This window comes from Dermacentor variabilis, chromosome 4 (genome assembly GCF_050947875.1).
Source record: "Dermacentor variabilis isolate Ectoservices chromosome 4, ASM5094787v1, whole genome shotgun sequence".
Classification (NCBI taxonomy): domain Eukaryota; kingdom Metazoa; phylum Arthropoda; class Arachnida; order Ixodida; family Ixodidae; genus Dermacentor; species Dermacentor variabilis.
This window is the reverse complement of record NC_134571.1, coordinates 137,640,483-137,658,737: the sequence shown is the minus strand read 5'-3', so window position 1 is coordinate 137,658,737 and position 18,255 is coordinate 137,640,483. Positions and strand designations below refer to the sequence as shown.

The window sequence follows — 18,255 nt, the reverse complement described above, 5'->3', positions numbered from 1 at the left end:
GACGTCGAGTTTTTCTTTCAGCGATAACGCTTTACGCTTTCTAGACATGGTGAAGCGCACGGGTGAAACGCGGCACCAAAACAGAAGAAACGATAAGGGCGAAGTGCAAGCTGAACGCTCGAAACACCAAAATGGCAACGAGAAATGGCAAGCACAAAGCCAACAAAGCCTACAGCATCGTCAATGCATGCGCCAATTACTGCTTCTTGATCACGTGATTTTACCGTGAGTACTATGTCTTAGGATAGATGGCGTTAAAAACCTTCGGTGCGTTTGGTGTGCGAGCTTGCGAAAATTGCTCCCAGAGGCCGCCACACTGCTGCAGGCGCTGTGCAGAAGCACGGCCGGACTCTAGCCGAGCCGAGCCAGGCCAAGCCTCGAGCATACAAAGCGCGCGTCGCCGCGTCTTTAGTCCGCCGTGCCTGTCGTTTCGCTCGATGTTAATTTCAGTAGCTCTGCCCACCCGCTTCAAAGGACTGGCTCTGATGTTATCATCATACAGAAGACGTTTCCGGGATCGTATTATCCAAACCGACGTGGAAATACGATCGTATTAGCCGTACAAAAATGCATTTACCTCTATAGGGCATCGGCCGGGAACGAAAAAAAAAACGTATTATGCCGAAAAAAGTATTTAGCCGAATCGTATCAACGAGATTTCACTGTACACATGCGCGTATCTCGTTTGTTTCGCCGCTCAGCGCCATTAATAAGGTGCTGACAAGCACGCGGGTCGATGGTTGCGCGATGCTGTTAAAAACTTAGCCAGGTGCACATGCGAGCAGCATTTAAATAAATACTGTCACCATTGTGCAACCGGCTGAGTCGCATTTGTTTCAAGGTAAGGGTGTCTTTCAGTACTTTTGCCATTGAAAAATATTTTTTTCATTTTTAGGATTGGATAGTTGGGGGGTCGACCTATATTCCGGTCCGACCTATAGTCCGGTTTTTACGGTAAGGGTGTCTTTCAGTACTTTTGCCACTGAAAAATAGTTTTTTCATTTTTAGGATTGGTTAGTTGCGGGGTCGACCTATATTCCGGTCCGACCTATAGTCCGGTTTTTACGGTAGTTAGACCTCAATAACTCTGGAACTAATAAACACGTCTTCATGAAACTTTGCAGTTCCTCATAGTTCGGTGGTGTGAACGTACCCTGAAAGTTTCATTTGGATATCCCCAAAAATAAAAAGTTCGGTCTCCAGGGTAGCCTCCCCCCTTAAGCAGGTACGGTTTAACGAGGTTTTACTGTAATGGTTTGGTGCAGAATCAAAGCAGATCTATTCGCAGCAGCTAAGAAAGCTAAGAAACCACCTCAACGACAAAAGTGAGCAAGATGACGCTAACATTATTTGTGGCTGCGATCTTTGTCATACTGTACTTTGTATGTGACTGTCTTGTTCCTGATGCCATTCGTAGATGCACATCGGTCTCTTTTTGTAGCTTTGAGCAACCCATCACATGACTAGCTTTACATTTACACAGTGGGCGCGAGAGTGCCATGTGACTAGTGCGCTGACCAGCTGGCTGCAGACATCTGCACGGACGGTGGATAGACAAGGAGAGAGGGGTGCCTCGCGAAGATTTGCCGTGGCTCTCCTGATTTCAGAGCCTTACACAGGAGGCAAGTGACGATGAACCTGACAATGAAAAGGCACCATTGGCCTAACTGTGGTTGACCTGAGCAGGGATGGCAATGCATGAAGTGATGATCGAATCACATGATGTGCCCTCCACATTTTCATATGTCGCACAGATTGAGCTTCGTGAGCTGACGAAAGCCCACAAAACCCTCCTGCCTGAAAACCCAGGAAAACCCTTCTGTATTTTGGAGGAAAACTGGAAAGGAAAGCTTTATATGCAATAAAAGATTGCCATAAAACACAGGCACACTATAAATTGAAAATTTCAAGATATTCACTACAACATAACTTTGAGACTTCTTCAGCTTCAGAGAGAAAAATGCACCTGATTCTATTCAACAGACATTGATATTGATACAAAATAATATGAAAGGAAAAAAACTGTCATCCACCCAACTGTAGCACAAAGATACAAAGGGAACCAATACGGGTTCCCTATGTAGCTCTGTGCTACAGTTGTATGCTTGCCACATGTAGTAAGCCAGCATCCTTTCACTAGCTGCTGCCTAAAAGGCTTCTTGCTTCTCAGTCTCTGTAAACTTTCATGAGAAGTTATCTATGGTGCATGCACAATGGCAATGCCAAATTGCACTCTGCAGTTAGGTGGGTGTCTGTTATTCATGTGTGTGTGTGTGCATGTGTGCGTGTGTTTTACTCACCACTGGCGGTGGCTGCTGTGCCTGCTGCTGCTGGGGTGGCATGCCCTGAGGGGGTCCACCCCCTCCCATCATGGGGGGCCCCTGAGGTGGCTGTTGCGGAGGGCCCTTGGGCGGCTGCGGTTGTTGTTGCTGTTGCTGTTGAGGCTGTTGCTGTGGCTGCTGCTGGGCAAGCGGCGGTCCGGGTGAGAAGTGGCCCCCTGGGGGCCCTCCCTGGGGCATCTGGCTCAGCTGGGCGGCCAGTGTGCTGGGCGGAGGCCCAGCCGGTCCTGTTGGGGGCATACCCTGCTGAGGTACTGGTGCACCCCCCCCAACCATAGGGTTGCCTCCTGGTCCTACCACGCCGGGAGAGGCGCCTCCTGGCGGCACGCCCATTCGCATGGAGGGCCCCCTGAAGCCTGTGGGACAAAAATTGGCAACAATGAATGAAAGAATGAGTGTGCAAGGTCATATACTGAACGAATCCCTTCATTCATGGGTGCATGGCTATGAAAAGAACATGTTGTTTGAAGCGGAACTGATGCTCACAGAATGCTCTGGCATAAAACATGGTGTCATCTGGTACACCAGAGTCATTGACTTTGTACGGGCAAGAAACTTGTCCACGTGTTGCAGCAGTGCGAGAGCAACATTGGACAGTGTGAATGGCAACACGTGAGCAATGTGCACGCAAGGACTGTCGTTCCACCCGCGAATTTTACTCCATGCTTATGATAAGTGAGGATTAAATTCAACAATTAACAAAATAAATGAACAATTTATTTCTCCAACACTGATGCACTTTTAATGGGAAAGAGTAACGAAATACTAACAAACTGCTTTTCTCTTTCTCACCCCCAGAAACAAATAGCGTTATAAATGGCTGTCGATGGGTATAGGCACAGACAGGAAAGTGATAAAAAGCAACAAGACACACTTGGATGTTCAGACTGCGAAACATGCCTAACCAATAGTGCCTAAGCATATCCTGCTACTGATGCATGAGGCTACACACACACGCATGGGCAGGACCAGCTTTCAAAAATTAGGTACAATGAAACCTCGTCAAACCTTAGTTGACCGGAGCTCGAAAAAAGTACGTACTAAACGGTCGTTTAACCGAAATAGCATGAGATCGCCCACTTACCTGTCAAAAACGGAACTCAGAGAGAGTGCGATGAAAGAGTAAAGAAACATGCAGTATTTATTCACTTTGTGCGAAAAAAGTGTTATTTTCGTTTGATGCCGCGGCGGCTTAGCACGACGACAGCGGCCTCAAACTTATTGAAGATGCGTGCCAGCTTTTCAGCCAGCCCCTCTTCTCGGCAAACACTCGCATGGCAGATTCCTCGTTGGCGTTATATATTCTCCATGCAAGCGCGCAGTAGTGCTGCAGAAGTCTCGGGGCGCCTTTTTCATTGCCAGGTGCCGGCGTTCGAAATACTTTTCGCTTGAAATAGTTATGTTATTGCGCCCTGTTCTCGTCGCGACGACTGCATTCACGAGGCTTACGTAACGCACAGCTTCTGCCACTGTCGGGCCTGCATCGCCCGTGCTGTCACTTTCCGTGTCGTCCTCATCACTGTCGCTAGTCAACACTTCGACAACAACAGATGCAACGATGGTGAAAAGTCAAACCTTGTAGCTGACATCTCTTCGCGGTCGCAGCAGCGCTGCCGAGAAATTTCATCGCATTCCAAATGCCGCACACTGTAGCCAACAGCAGATCCCTGTCGCATGCCAGCACCAACTTCTTCGTGTCATGTTCGATAACATGGACGATGTCTAATTTTTCTTCTATGCTGAGCACCCGGCGTCTTTTTTATCCAAGCTTCGGCCTGACGCGAGTCCTCGCTTGCGCGACGCCACAACGCTCTCTGGCACGCTGCCGAAATGATGCTGATGTTGATGTGGCTGCACGTGCAAACGCACAGGGTGCTTGGAGGCCGTTGTTCCGATCTCTGAGACTTGTTCTGCCGGGCCGCCCAATGGAGACGACGCACCGCCGTGTTGGCGCGACGAAAAGTGGAAATGCTACGTTTTAACCGATGCGTACGCAATAAATTGGTACGGGTTATGCGGATACAAAACACATTATGTTCAATGGCCACTGAGTCGGGGATTTGACTTTACTAATTTAAAAACGAAACTAATGTTTAAGCGGGTACAGTTTAATGAGGTTTTACTGTACATCCATATAGTGGGCACCGATTTCGCAATATGTTGCAGCCTATGTCAAGTAAAGCTTTAGGGAAGTGGTTAAAAACCCTGTACAACTAAATGCAATGTGAACAATTGTGTTTATTTTCATTCTATGCAACATGTGGCTTCATACAACATTTATGTGTATGCACCACACATGTCACAACTTTATTCTCATACAATGCTCACATTTATGCACTACACCATTCACAAGCTCTGCCGAAATGCAAACAGCAGTCTTGTTCACATTCGCAGTCCACATGAATGCACACTGTGAGCTGTCGGCACAGTTATGTTACAAGGATGAAGGCAATGCTTGAAAAATTGTATGAAGACGACGCACTGACGACAATGGCATGATGACTATGGGATGATGGTGACGGCATGACGACATTGCAACCACTGCGACAGAATGACGACGACAATATAATGATATGACATAACAATGGCATGACGACGATGACAAGACGATAGTGAGATGATGCTGGAATGCTAATGATGGTATGATGACGACCGGCATGATGATAATCAAATTAAAATGCTGAAATTATACCGATGGCATGACGACAAAGGGGTGATGAAGTTGGAAGGATGACACAATAATGACAACAGCGTGATGACAAAGGCATGACCACAATGAAATCACTATGACAGATTGACGATGATAGAACGACCAGGATGGCATGACGACGACGGCTCGACAATGGTGGTACAGTCTACGCTTGTTACAACGGACCCACGTACAATAAACTTTTGGATATAACAGACCATATTTGAAGCTTAGTTTCTTCTACCTATTTTACTAATGCAACGAATTTCGCTTTTAACAAGCCGTGCTACAATTGACTATCGGATACAGCGGACAAAATTAGCTGCATTTAAAAAAAATAACTGGGCATATAAAACATATTTTTGGTGTCACATGCTCGAGAGAGGAAGGTGGGGCGGAAACGTGCCGTCTTCCTCATCAAGCAAGATAAAACTACTATCCTTACTTCACATAGCTGTCTACTAATTTGCTATTGCAATGAATGCTTTGCCTTTCAGGCAAAACTGCGACTTTTTTTTTTTTACTTTGTACATTCATCACTCACTCTTTCCATTAATGTTAGACATCGCCACCATAGTTTCGGAAGTGAGGCATTTCGGATATTATGGACTTCGGCAAAAATGGACGTTTTTTTGTCAAATTATCAAGGTCCGTTGTAACAAGAGTCGACTGTATGTCTACAATATGACAATATAGTAATAACAGAGTAAAGATGGCGGATGGACGACTACATGTCAACGAAGGAATGACCCCAATGGTGTGAACGTCATGAAATGACGACAGGATGATGATGATGGCATGACGACGACGGCGTGTTGCTATCGGAGCTCACATCAACGCTTACATTTATCACCTGCCGTTCCGGGCTGCCTCGGTTTGCCCTATATCTGGTACAGGTCAATTGTGCAAGACAGTGGCCACCAGCACCCAGCAGACCAGCACCCAGCAGGCAGCAGCCAGTACCCGAAAAGTGAGGGGAAGAGGCAAAGATAGCTTCGCTTTAAAAAAAAAAAGGAAACAGAGTGCAACCCCCATCACCTGTCTGCATCTGAGGCCCTGTAGCACAGCTGACAGGTGCAGGGTGTGTGGGCCGCATCTGCTGCGGGGGTCCACTGGCCATCGGGGCATTGGACAGCTGGCTAGCCAGTAGGGGCATGCTTGTCTGCGATGGAGGTGGAGGGGTGGACACTGGAGGGCCACCCGACACAACCGGTGACACCACGCCCTGTGGCGGCTGCTGGTTCCAGGGCAGACGCACACTCCCTGCTGGACTTCCTGCTTGGGAGCGATGCAAACGAGAAGCATCTGTGGCAACACTGCAGCCAGGGCAACACAGCTGTGGCGGTGCACCAGTGTTGGCATTGACAAGGATCCCTCAAGCATAGGCAAGGACAAAGCTTAGCGGGTGTGCGTTGAGGAGAATGAGGACAGACGGTCTGGTTTTTCGGCCTTGTGCATCGTGTTTGGGTAATCCATAGAGCGAAAACGAAACAATGCACGAGGCAGAGAAAGCGGAGGCTGTTTGTCTTTATTCTCCTCGCTGTTATGCCCTCAAAGCTTCGTCCTCGCCAGGGCTCAGGCGATTTTTGTCGTTGCCAGCAGTCGGGCGCCACCACACAACAAACACTGGACCAGCCCTGTTCTCGCAGGCTCGGATGCTTCAATCCAAACACTATTGAAGTTAACAGTCACAGAGCGCAAGGACAGCAGAGGCGGAGCTGCAGCGCTTATTGACAGTTAAGGGTGCTCATCCGACCTCTCTGTCCTTAGCACCGTGCAAACATGATTGATTAACAGAATTTAAAAATTCTAAAGCAATGCAGAATCTATGAAAGGCGCTGTAGTACAGGGCTACAAATTTATTTCAGTGACCTAGGGTTACATCAATGCACATCTAAACAACAATACATAGTAAGCATATTTTTTTTTGGAATTGACAATCATGATAACGCCGCCCCCCCAATCCGCCTCTTTCACGGCGCGACGGCGCATGTGCCCTGCCCTAGCGGATTAGTCGCAAAACGTTTTGGAAGGGACGCGCGCGCGGCCGCGCGGCCAGATATCGGGAGAAAGTACCCCCTATGGTACCCCCTGAAAAAAAAAAGCTCTTGGACGCGCGCTGTTGCAAACGCTCGCGCCATGTACCGCGTTGAAACTATACTGGTAGCTCGGTGTCGGTGCAGTGCCGAACCCATCCGTAAGACTGCAACTCCACTTTGAAACTGAAAAGGGCCAGGGCTTGGTCCGAACTGCACCGTTAACCACGTAGTTGCCGTCTTGCAATGACAGCTGTAAAATTTATCTATAAACCCGTGCGTCACACTTGGCTGACACTTCAAAAACACGTTGTTGACGCATTCTTACAGCGTCGGCCCACTGTTGTTGGTGGTGGCAGCGCGTGCCTGACTTCATGTACTGTTTTAAGGCGTGGTAACATTGGGTCGATACGAGACCGATAAGACGCTGACGCCGACGATTGGTCGACTATTCAGCACTGTGTCACTGAGATCATTTGATGGTAATAGGCCGACAACGACGCAACTGATGGGTGCGAGTTGTCATATAGCGCGACGGGCTTTCGTGTCGACAGCACCGACAAAATCAGAGTGTCGACCGTGATAGCTTGACAGAACCCTACGTGATTAGCCGTCGAACCGGCAACGCGACAGCTGTAGCTCATTCACTTGCACATATAATTATTCGCGCTCAAAATGCGTCGACATGCCTTCGAAGTTGAAATGCACGAGCTTCAGTCCTCTCAAGCTGTGCACGTGAAGTGTGAGTCAATGCTGATCCAGTTTAGCGAAGTTTGGGTTAGACCTGAGCCCATCGAGTTCGTGTACCCGCTACCGATGGAGCTGGACTTGAAGAATAAGCAGTCCGGACGAAGGAAACCGCTCTTATAGTTAGGTTGCGGCCCTATAGCGGTTTGATAACTACTCTTTATTTCGCACGGCACGTACACAGTAAGCGGCAAGCGGAGACACAGAGCTGTGCCAACATCTTGTACTTTGGTCATCGTTCCCGATCGCTGCCGGTCGCATTCCCGTAAATGGTGGGTCTGTGTGGGTTTTTGTGCTGACATTTCTTAATTCCAAAGAAGCATTGTTTACCTCTGCGTCAAAAAGGAAAGAAGAGACAGTGCATTCGATGCAGCAGCATAAGCTCGCTCAATTGTCAACGGTGTCAGCGATGGCAGCCGCCTTCTCGCGAGAGAACTGCACGGCATATAAGTGGAGACTTATGCCGAGCACAGTTGTCTCTAATAATACTTTATAGCACGCGCAAACTGTAAGTATGATGAAGTTAAACAAAACCGAGAATCAGTAGTAACAGGCCGTGATATATATGCGTCTTGATCACAGTAGCAGTTTAAGGAACTCGGCCGTTCATACTGACATGTCTGTATGTTTTGCTACATTTTGAGATTATTTCACATTAGCGATGCGCCGTTTCTACAATATCCGAAGAGCTAACAGCGATCTGAAGCTGTAGATGTAAACAAATGCACCACTTTGGCAAAACTCACCTGGAAGGCTGCGCTCGAGGGCTTCTCGAATATGCAAAATGTTTAGTGAATGTGTAAAAGCAATATAAAAAGGGATGTGCAATCACAGACATCAGCGACAACGAACTCAACGCAGCCGCGTCGGCAGGAACTCGGCGTGCGTTTATCGGCCCGCGCTGTTACCACAACAGTGCACTCGGGCCTGTTCACACACTATACTCGATGGGCGAACGACATGCTGCCCCGGAGAAACCATTATTAATTAATCGCGATCCACGAACCGCACAACCGACGCGCACTCAACAGCGACGCAGGTACACAAATCAACCGGCGAAATCCCCGACACCCTTCCAAAACGTTTCCAGCGGCGTGTGTCAGAGGGCAGCACAGGAACATGAAAGAGGCGGATTTGTGGGAGGCACGATGTTACGTTAATGCTCTGATTCAAAAATGCAGTTTTGATGCAACTCTGTTTGCTGAAGGCTGCAATGAGAACTCCTAATATAACAGGCACCCAGCGTGGCCTCAACTGGCCTAATACCCCATGGGACCATGCAGATTAATATGATAGCCAAGAGAGCACTTGCGAATGATGGTGCTCACCAATGGTGACTGGTGACCGATTCTGAGTTGTCCGATTCATTGCTTCAGGGATGGGCCGCAGGGTGACATTAGGTGGGTTGGGCTGCAAGGAGTTGGGGTACGGCCAAAAAAAAAAATTATGTAGACCCAACCGTGCATGTTGGAATATGCGCGAAGCAAAGCTACTGTGAAGTAGCTCTCTTGCATGCACATGATCTTATAAACATGTGCCATGATACATGACACACATGCTAATCGTCCCAAGATATACAAATAAGCACACTAGGGGCCCTATAACGTAAGACTATTCCAATCTGTTTTTTTTTATTCCAAATAGGCTATTAGCCATTCTTGATGGGCCAGAATGGTTCGGGTCCAGCCCATATGGGCAGAGCCCGAGCCATATTGACCTGTCACGGAAGGCTGGTTTTTTGGCCTTGTGGCATCGCCTTCAACTTCGTTGCTGGTTTCCGAACAATATGAATTAGCCAAGCGGAAAGCAGAAGCAAAAGACCATCACACTGGAACAGAAGACAGCTGCCAAAAAGGCTGTCACATCAGGTGCAAGGACATCTTGTGTTGCAGAAACTGAAGATTATTTTGCTATTGTAATATTCAAATTTCATTGCATAAGTGGCCGCATTGGTGGGCTGGGAGGCTGTCTTCTTTGCATGTTTAATGTTGTGCACACCATTGTGCACATACTGCAGTAAAGGGCAATAATAGATATAACAATGTAACGGATATAACAGAGCAATTTCGGCTCCCCCTTTAACTTTATTATGCCTAGGTTCGAGTGTAAAAGCCTTAAACATGACTGATTCACAATAATAATAATAAAAAAAAAACAGCATTGCGATGATAAGCAAAGGAATGTAAACCACAAACTAAAATGCACAAATCTTATACTTAGACAGCTAGCCTACAGTAATAATCTGTTTCTGGCAATCAAACTCAAATACAGCTCAGATGAGCCAAATTTCCTGGTGCAGGTACAGATTGCCAGGATCAGTTTCCAGTCAGCAACTGTCCTGTGTGCTTATTGTGTGTTTTTTCACCTTCTTTTGGCGCTCTTTAGAAAATAAATGTTTACCAACTTTGCCAAGATGAGTACAGCCCGTGCTTGGCAAACACAGAGGGGCACTCCAATGCATGAGTGTGAACCATGGCTGCGCTGTTGACAAGGTGGAATGGAGGAGAGAGAGAGAGAGACGGGGGGGGGGGGACATGACGAGGTTCGAGTACATACCTGGTTGATGGCTGCCAGGTGTGTAGCAGGTGGGGTTGGAATGCCCTGCCGTGCGCCCTGGTTCTGGAATTGAAGCTGCGGCTGCTGGGGGGAGCCACCCATTGTGCTCATGGGTGATGCTGTTGGTGCCCCGTGGCAGGACACAGAGAACAGGAGCGATAAGAACCGGTGACAGCTTTCTGGCACAGAACACTGCTCCCTCTTTCATTACATTGAGTTTCATTACAATGAAGCTGCTCCAAACATGAAAATCACCGTTATATTTGACATTCATTATAAGCGAACACAAGCTCACACATCAGCGGGAAAAATAAATGTTCACAATGCAGTCTATGCAAAAGAATGTGCTCCAAGCTGGTACACCATGTGAAACTCACCAGCTACAATTCATGAAGTGCAATATGTGCTATGCAGGGTGTCCCACATAACTTGAGCCAAGGCTTCAAAAATAAAAGGCACGTGAGAAGCGAATTGAACCGAACGTATACTATTCGCAATAGCCTATAGTAACTCGGGCATTTTTTCCCCCATAGCTCACTAATTAATTAAGTTTATTTAATGAACTATTTAATTATTTGCTTAGGACCCAAAGCATGATAAGCAGATTTGTAGAGCACCTTCAGGAATGGATTCCAAGGGAAAGGAAGCATAGCAGAGGGCGGCGGAAAGTTAGGTGGGCGGATGAGATTAAGAAGTTTGCAGGGACAACATGGCCAAAATTAGTACATGACCGGGGTAGTTGGAGAAGTATGGGAGAGGCCTTTGCCCTGCAGTGGGTGTAAGCAGGCTGATGATGATGATGATGATTCAGAAACCACCCATCGAGTTGTTTCCTGTACGATAAGCATCATGTAGTCCTCGTTTCCGGGTTGCAAAGAAAGCTCGTGAAATGCGAAAACAGTCATGTGATGCAGCGCTTGTGCAGTGTTATCGTGCTGCTCTCAAGCGTGCATTCTGCGAACAAGGTCGGCTGCATCGTGGCTGGTGACGGGCAAGCGGCAGGGCGTTATGATGGTTGTAGGCAGCTCGGCCGGTGGCTCCCTTCAAATGATGGCGCAAACGTATGCTGCTGACCTTGTTCCCCGAATGCACCCCTGAGAGCAGCATGGTTAAATTAAACCTAATTAATGAGCAAGTCATAAGGAAAACGAAAAATTGCCTCAGTTACTATAGGCCAGTGCGAATTTTATGCGTTCGGTTCAATTCACTTCCGATGCACCTTTCAGTTTCAAAATTTTGGCTCAAGTTACTTGGGACACCCTGTAGAGTAACAAGTTAGGAACTCAATTTGTGAAAATTTGCTAATAAACAATTGTGCATTTCAATTCCTCGTGCAAGTAATGTCTGCCTCTTCGTGTAATTAAGCTTAAGGACTAGAATTGTGGTATCTGGCACAGGCGATGTTTAAAAGAGTCTGTGCACATTATATAGCACTGATCCTGTAAACAAAGACATCAAAACTAGCACTATGTGTTCATAGGTCAGCGTTGCTCTAGTGTCCTGCATCAGATGCACGGCAACTAAGCCCTCTATACTATTATGCACCAGCAGGCCCAACGTGCAGCCACAGCAGAGTTCAGGTTTGCTATTTGTAATGCCATATTTACTCGAATACAGGTCGAATTCAAATGTAGGTTGACCAATATTATTTTAGAAATATGAAGAAATTGTGAACATGACACACCTTTACTTGCCATAAGCTCGGCCACTAAATCTCGCTAGTCGATGCCACAAGCTGCATCCTCGTAGGAACTGCCAAGAAGTAATCTGCGCTGGACGTTTCACAGGTGTCCCCAGCACCCCAAAAAACATGGTCCCCGGTGCCGTTGAATACATCGGATATGCACCAAATCTTAAAGCCAGTCTGGATAATCTTCAGACTGACTTTACAGCGTGAGTGATGGAGGAACTTCATCACCCCAGTACTACTGCTAGCTTTGTTCCCGAATATAGTTGAGATTCTTTGGTCAGTAATATTTCAAAAAAAAAAAAAAGAATGCGATCGACCTATACTCAAATAAACAGTGTAGTTGACATGACCGACATGTAGCTGTACTGTTTTACTGACCATGTAAAAACTGGGCTGAAACTTTCGTTTTTCTTTTTCAGAACCTGCATTTTGCAAACTTTTGATACTGATTGAGCACAATTACTCACACAAACCTGGACTAAACACGGACGCTAACAGGTAGCTGTAAAACAGCAGACAAAAAAGATCTGCAGCTAACCCTGTGAGGTGGGTTGCTTGAACATCTTGGCCTCCCGAGGGTTCGGGGGCGAACCACCGGCAGGCCGCTTCTGCCCGACACCAGCGGGTGTGGTTGCGGGGCTCCGGGGGTTGTGGGGTGCCACGGGCGACGGGGACGGTGTCGGCTCCACCTTCACTTCGGACACTGCGATGGGGGGACTCACCGGTCGCTCTACAAACCAAACAAATGAGAACCGCATCCCAAATTAGATTTATTTCTAAAAAATCCTTGCTTGAACAGAGAGAAGAAACTGAGGAACCAAGAGGTTTCATTTTCTTTTTTTAAGTAGTGAACACATGAAGCCCTCAAGCAGACAATGAAGACAAGAAAAGCACTGGGGAAATTAAATGAAATGTAGCGCTAACAATTTGCCAGCCAACACTGTTGAATGCCTGACGGTGTCCCCATTCACATATTCTTAATGAAATGCAACATTCAATTACTGAGACTACTGTTCCTTTCGTTTTTAATCACCAGGTAGTAAAAATGGGCCCCGTTAAACTGTATTTGTACCATCCGCGGTGTACAGGCCTTTTTAAGCTGTATATTCTGAAAATACTAAACTTTTGCAATGCATTACAAAACCATTATGTGCAGTATAACTTTCTTCTTTTTTACAGATGCAAATGGACATTCCCTACAGCGGGAACAAACAAGGAAAAAAAAATCTCAATTACTACTTGGAATATTTTGTCCACAAACCAACAACGCTACAATGAGGTCACCTACGATTTTCAATCACAACCACTCCCTAGTTTTTCCTCTGTTCTCTTCCTGCAAACAATGTGCAATGCATAAAGAGCACTTACACCTACAGAATCACTATGATACGAAAGTGTGATATGCTAGTACTATGCACACCTTGGAGCTGATACCCTCGCAGCAGCACCATATGCCTTCGGTCCTTAGCATAGTTTTTGCACAGCGCAGTCTGTAGGTCGCCACCAGCCTGCAAGGCAAGAAACAATAAATCTCCTTAGATGATGACACAGATTCCCTCTTCATGAAGACTTCACATGTCCATGTCTCTAAGCACAACTTGTCCACAAGGGGCCCTGACCCTGCATAGCACTGAAGGGCAGAGGCAAGATGCGAAGCGTCATGCAGGCTGCATAACAGTGTTTTCCAAATTGGTTCGCAGACATTGCGATTGGTTAGACTAAAAATTTGAATGGGCTCGATTATTTGTAACAACGTAAAAAGTTGTGCCAGTCAGTGTAGCATAGTTCACGTTTTGGAAGGCCAGTGCTTAGACAGAGCAAAGGAAAAGAGGGACACACTTATCGCGTAATGTCAGCCCTCTTTTTCCCTCTACTTTGCCTAAGCACTGGTCTTCCAAAGTGTGGACTACTCACACATCTTAGTAGCAATGCCACTTGCACAGCAAATGTATCATTGTCTACTGTTATTAAATTTTTGCTACTCAGAATGACTAGCCACCTTGAAATCATGGCAACTTCATTCTTGCTGTGTCCAACAAAGCCCACAATGACACAAGGGAAGTACCAGACAGCGTCAACATAAAAAAAATGTTACACAACTCGACTCGCATGACTGTCGATGGTAATGCGAATAGCAATCGTGCAATGCAGTGATGGACCACATTCCTGAAGTCAGGCATATTTTACATTTGTAGTGAAAATTCTGAGACTTTCGTTGCTTAGGCTATATGCCACATACTCCAATACTTTCCCACTTTGCTAGAGCACTTGCTTGCCAAGGTCGTCCATATGCATTGAGGCATGATGACAACTGTAGGACGCAGACACAGTGACGATGGAATGGGAAAGGAGGAATGAAATCGATGAAATGACAAAAGCGTATAACATGAATGGCATGACGATAACAATGACAATGTGACGCCAACATGAGAACAATAACCTGACAACATGGTATGGCGATGATGGCATGAGGACCACGATGACAACTGGATGAAGAAGTGAGAACGGTGACAATGGCATGATAAAGACAGCATGAGGACAACGGCATGAAAACAGATGCATGATAGGGTCTGTGTGACAACGAAATGATGACAATGACAGCAAAATAATGATTGAACGAGAGCATGATTACTACAGAATTATGAACAAGGAATGACGTTGACGGATCGATGAAGGTGGCATGATGACAACGGCATGACGACAACAGGATGACAGTACAGAAGTGATGACGGCGGTGAAATGACAACGTGATGAGAGTTGGACGTCGAAGTTACACGACAATGATGGAACGACTGCGATGGCATCCCTACAATAGTACAAATGCATGACGATTGCATGACGATTGCATGACGATGATGTAGCGACGACGATAGTGATGAATGTGGACGAGAACAATGAGATGACAAATCTGTGACAATAGTGGTGTGATTGCTACAGCATGATGGCAATGCCATCATGGTCATTGCATCATCATTCCAGCGTTGTCACCCGACTCCTGTCGGGTCATCGTCATCACTTTGTCATCGTCACACAGTCCTCATTACACCACCGTTTTATCATTGTCATTATGCCATTGTCATACCGCCTTCTTCATTTCATCGACACCAGTCTTTCTTCGCCATGGTACTGTAATCATGCTCTTGTCATTTAGTCGTGATCATGCCATCCTTGCTATGCCGTTATCATCAGACAGTCCCTATCATGCCTCCATGCTAGACTATCATCGTAATGGTCATGCCATCATCGTCACTCCAGCTTCAACATCCTAAACTTATCATGCCGACATCGTCCCGCCGTTATCATCATACAGGTTTCGTGATACACTCATTGTCACACCATTGTCACCATACACTTGTCATCTCACTGTTCAATGCTATGGCAGCCCGACGAGGGTATGACAACAAATCATCATCAGCCTGGTTATGCCCACTGCAGGGCAAAGGCCTCTCCAATACTTCTCCAACTACCCCGTTCATGTAATAATTGTGGCCATGTTGTCCCTGCAAACTTCTTAATCTCATCAGCCCACCTAACTTTCTGCCACCCCTGCTACGCTTCCCTTTTTTTGGAATCCAGTCCGTAACCCTTAATGACCATCGGTTATCGTCCCTCCTCATTACATGTTCTGCCCATGTCCATTTCTTTTTCTTGATTTCAACTAAGATGTCATTAACTCGCATTAGTTCCCTCACCAAATCTGCTCTTTTCTTATTCCTTAATGTTACACCCATCAGTCTTCTTTCCATAGCTCGTTGCATCGTCCTCAATTTAAGTAGAACCCTTTTCGTAAGCCTCCAGGTTTCTGCACCGTACGTGAGTACTGGTAAGACACAGCTGTTATACACTTTCCTCTTGAGGGATAATGGCAACCTGCTGTTCATGATCTGAGAATGCCTGCCAAATGCACCCCAGTCCATTCTTATTCTTCTGCTTATTTCAGTCTCATGATCCGGATCTGCAGTCACTACCTGCCCTAAGTAGATGTATTCCCTTACCACTTCCAGTACCTCGCTACCTATCATAAACTGCTGTTCTCTTCCGAGACTGTTAAACATTACTTTAGTTTTCTGCAGATTAATTTTTAGACCCACCCAACTGCTTTATCTCTCCAGGTCAGTGAGCATGCATTGCAATTGGTCCCCTGAGTTACTAAGCAAGGCAATATCATCAGCAAATTGCAAATTACTAAGGTATTCTCCATTAATTCTTATCCCCAACTCTTCCCAATCCAGATCTCTGAATACCCCCTGTAAACATGCTGTGAATAGCATTGGAGAGATCGTATCTCCCTGCCTGATGCCTTTATTTATTGGGATTTTGTTGCTTTCTTTATGTAGGCCTATGGTGGCTGTGGAGCCACTATAGATTACCTTTCAGTATATTTACATACGGCTCGTCTACACCCTGATTCCTTAATGCCTCCATGACTGCTGAGGTTTCGACTGAATCAAACGCTTTCTCGTAATCAATGAAAGCTATATATAAGGGTTGGTTATATTCCGCACATTTCTCTATCACCTGATTGATAGTGTGAATATGGTCTATTGTTGAGTAGCCTTTACGGAATCCTGCCTGGTCCTTTGGTTGACAGAAGTCTAGGGTGTTCCTGATTATTTGCGATTACCTTAGTAAGTACTTTGTAGGCAGTGGACAGTAAGCTGGTCGGCCTACAATTTTTCAAGTTTTTCGCGTCCCTTTTCTTATGGATTAGGATTACGTTAGCATTCTTCCAAGATTCCAGTATGCTCGAGGTCATGAGGCATTGCGTACACAGGGTGACCAGTTTTTCTAGAACAATCTGCCCACCATCCTTCAACAAATCTGCCGTTACCTGATCCTCCCCAGCTGCCTTCCCCCTTTGCATAACTCCCAAGGCTTTCTTTACTTCTTCCGGCGTTACTTGTGAGATTTTAAATTCCTCTAGACTCTCTTCCATTATCGTCATGGGTGCCACTGGTACTGTACAAATCTCTATAGAACTCCTCAGCCACTCAAACTATGTCATCCATATTAGTAATGATATTGCCGGCTTTGTCTCTTACCGCATACATCTGACTCTTGCCTATTCCTAGTTTCTTCTTCACGGTTTTAGGCTTCCTCCGTTCGTGAGAGCATGTTCAATTCTATCCATATTATATTTCCTTATGTCAGTTGTCTTACGCTTGCTGATTAACTTGGAAAGTTCTGCCAGTTCTATTCTAGCTGTAGAGTTAGAGGCTTTCATACATTGGCGTTTCTTGATCAGATCTTTCGTCTCCTGCGATAGCTTACTGGTATCCTGTCTAACAGTGTTGCCACCGACTTCTATTGCAGACTCCTTAATGATGCCCGTATGATTGTCGTTCATTGCTTCAACACTAAGCTCCTCTTCCTGTGTTAAAGCCGAATACCTGTTCTGTAGCTTGATCCGGAATTCCTCTATTTTCCCTCTTACCGCTAACTAATTTATCGGCTTCTTATGTACCAGTTTCTTCCGTTCCCTCCTCAAGTCTGGGCTAATTCGAGTTCTTTGATGCCAGGGTTAGTGCAGAGTATAAAGTCTATTTCATTTCTAGTCTCACCATTCGGATTCCTCCACGACCACTTTCGACTATCCCGCTTGCGGAAGAAGGTCTTCGTTATCCACATATTATTCTGTTCTGCAAACTCTACTAATAACTCACCCCTGCTATTCCTAGAACCTATGCCATATTCTTCCACTGACTTCTCTCCAGCCTGCTTCTTGCCTACCCTGGCATTGAAGTCGCTCATCAGTATAGTGTATTTTGTATTGACTTTACCCATCACCGATTCCACGTCTTCATAGAAGCTTTCGACTTCCTGGTCATCATGAGTGGATGTAGGGGCGTAGACCTGTACGACCTTCAATTTGTACCTCTTATTAAGTTTCACAACAAGACCTGCCACCCTCTCGTTGATGCTATAGAATTCCTATATGTTACCAGCTATATCCTTATTAATCAGGAATCCGACTCCTAGTTCTCGTCTCTCCGCTAAGCCCCGGTAGCACAGGGCATGCCCACTTTTTAGCACTGTATATGCTTCTTTTGTCCTAACCTCACTGAGCCCTATTATATCCCATTTACTGCCCTCTAATTCCTCCAATAGCACTGCTAGACTTGCCTCACTAGATAACGTTCTAGTGTTAAACGTTGCCAGGTTCAGATTCCAATGGCGGCCTGTCCGGATCCAGGGATT

General features: G+C 46.2%; 1 protein-coding gene across 15 annotated transcripts in view; it reads right to left on the bottom strand.

The window, feature by feature from the left end:
• Positions 1–18,255, bottom strand: part of LOC142579831 (mediator of RNA polymerase II transcription subunit 25-like) — a 125,936-nt gene that overhangs the window by 91,384 nt on the left and 16,297 nt on the right. For 14 of the 15 annotated variants that reach the window (XR_012827472.1, XM_075690419.1, XM_075690428.1 and 11 more), the window contains exons 7-12: positions 13,478–13,565; positions 12,596–12,787; positions 10,368–10,486; positions 9,140–9,221; positions 6,067–6,306; positions 2,301–2,695 (exon numbers count right to left, since the gene is read on the bottom strand). Coding sequence is in view for 14 of the 15 variants with exons in the window: in XM_075690419.1 (XP_075546534.1) it covers positions 2,301–2,695; positions 6,067–6,306; positions 9,140–9,221; positions 10,368–10,486; positions 12,596–12,787; positions 13,478–13,565 (1,116 nt within the window). In the remaining variant the exon portion in view is untranslated. The remainder of the gene's footprint in view (positions 1–2,300; positions 2,696–6,066; positions 6,307–9,139; positions 9,222–10,367; positions 10,487–12,595; positions 12,788–13,477; positions 13,566–18,255) is intronic. The other variant, XM_075690418.1, reaches the window with a different exon arrangement.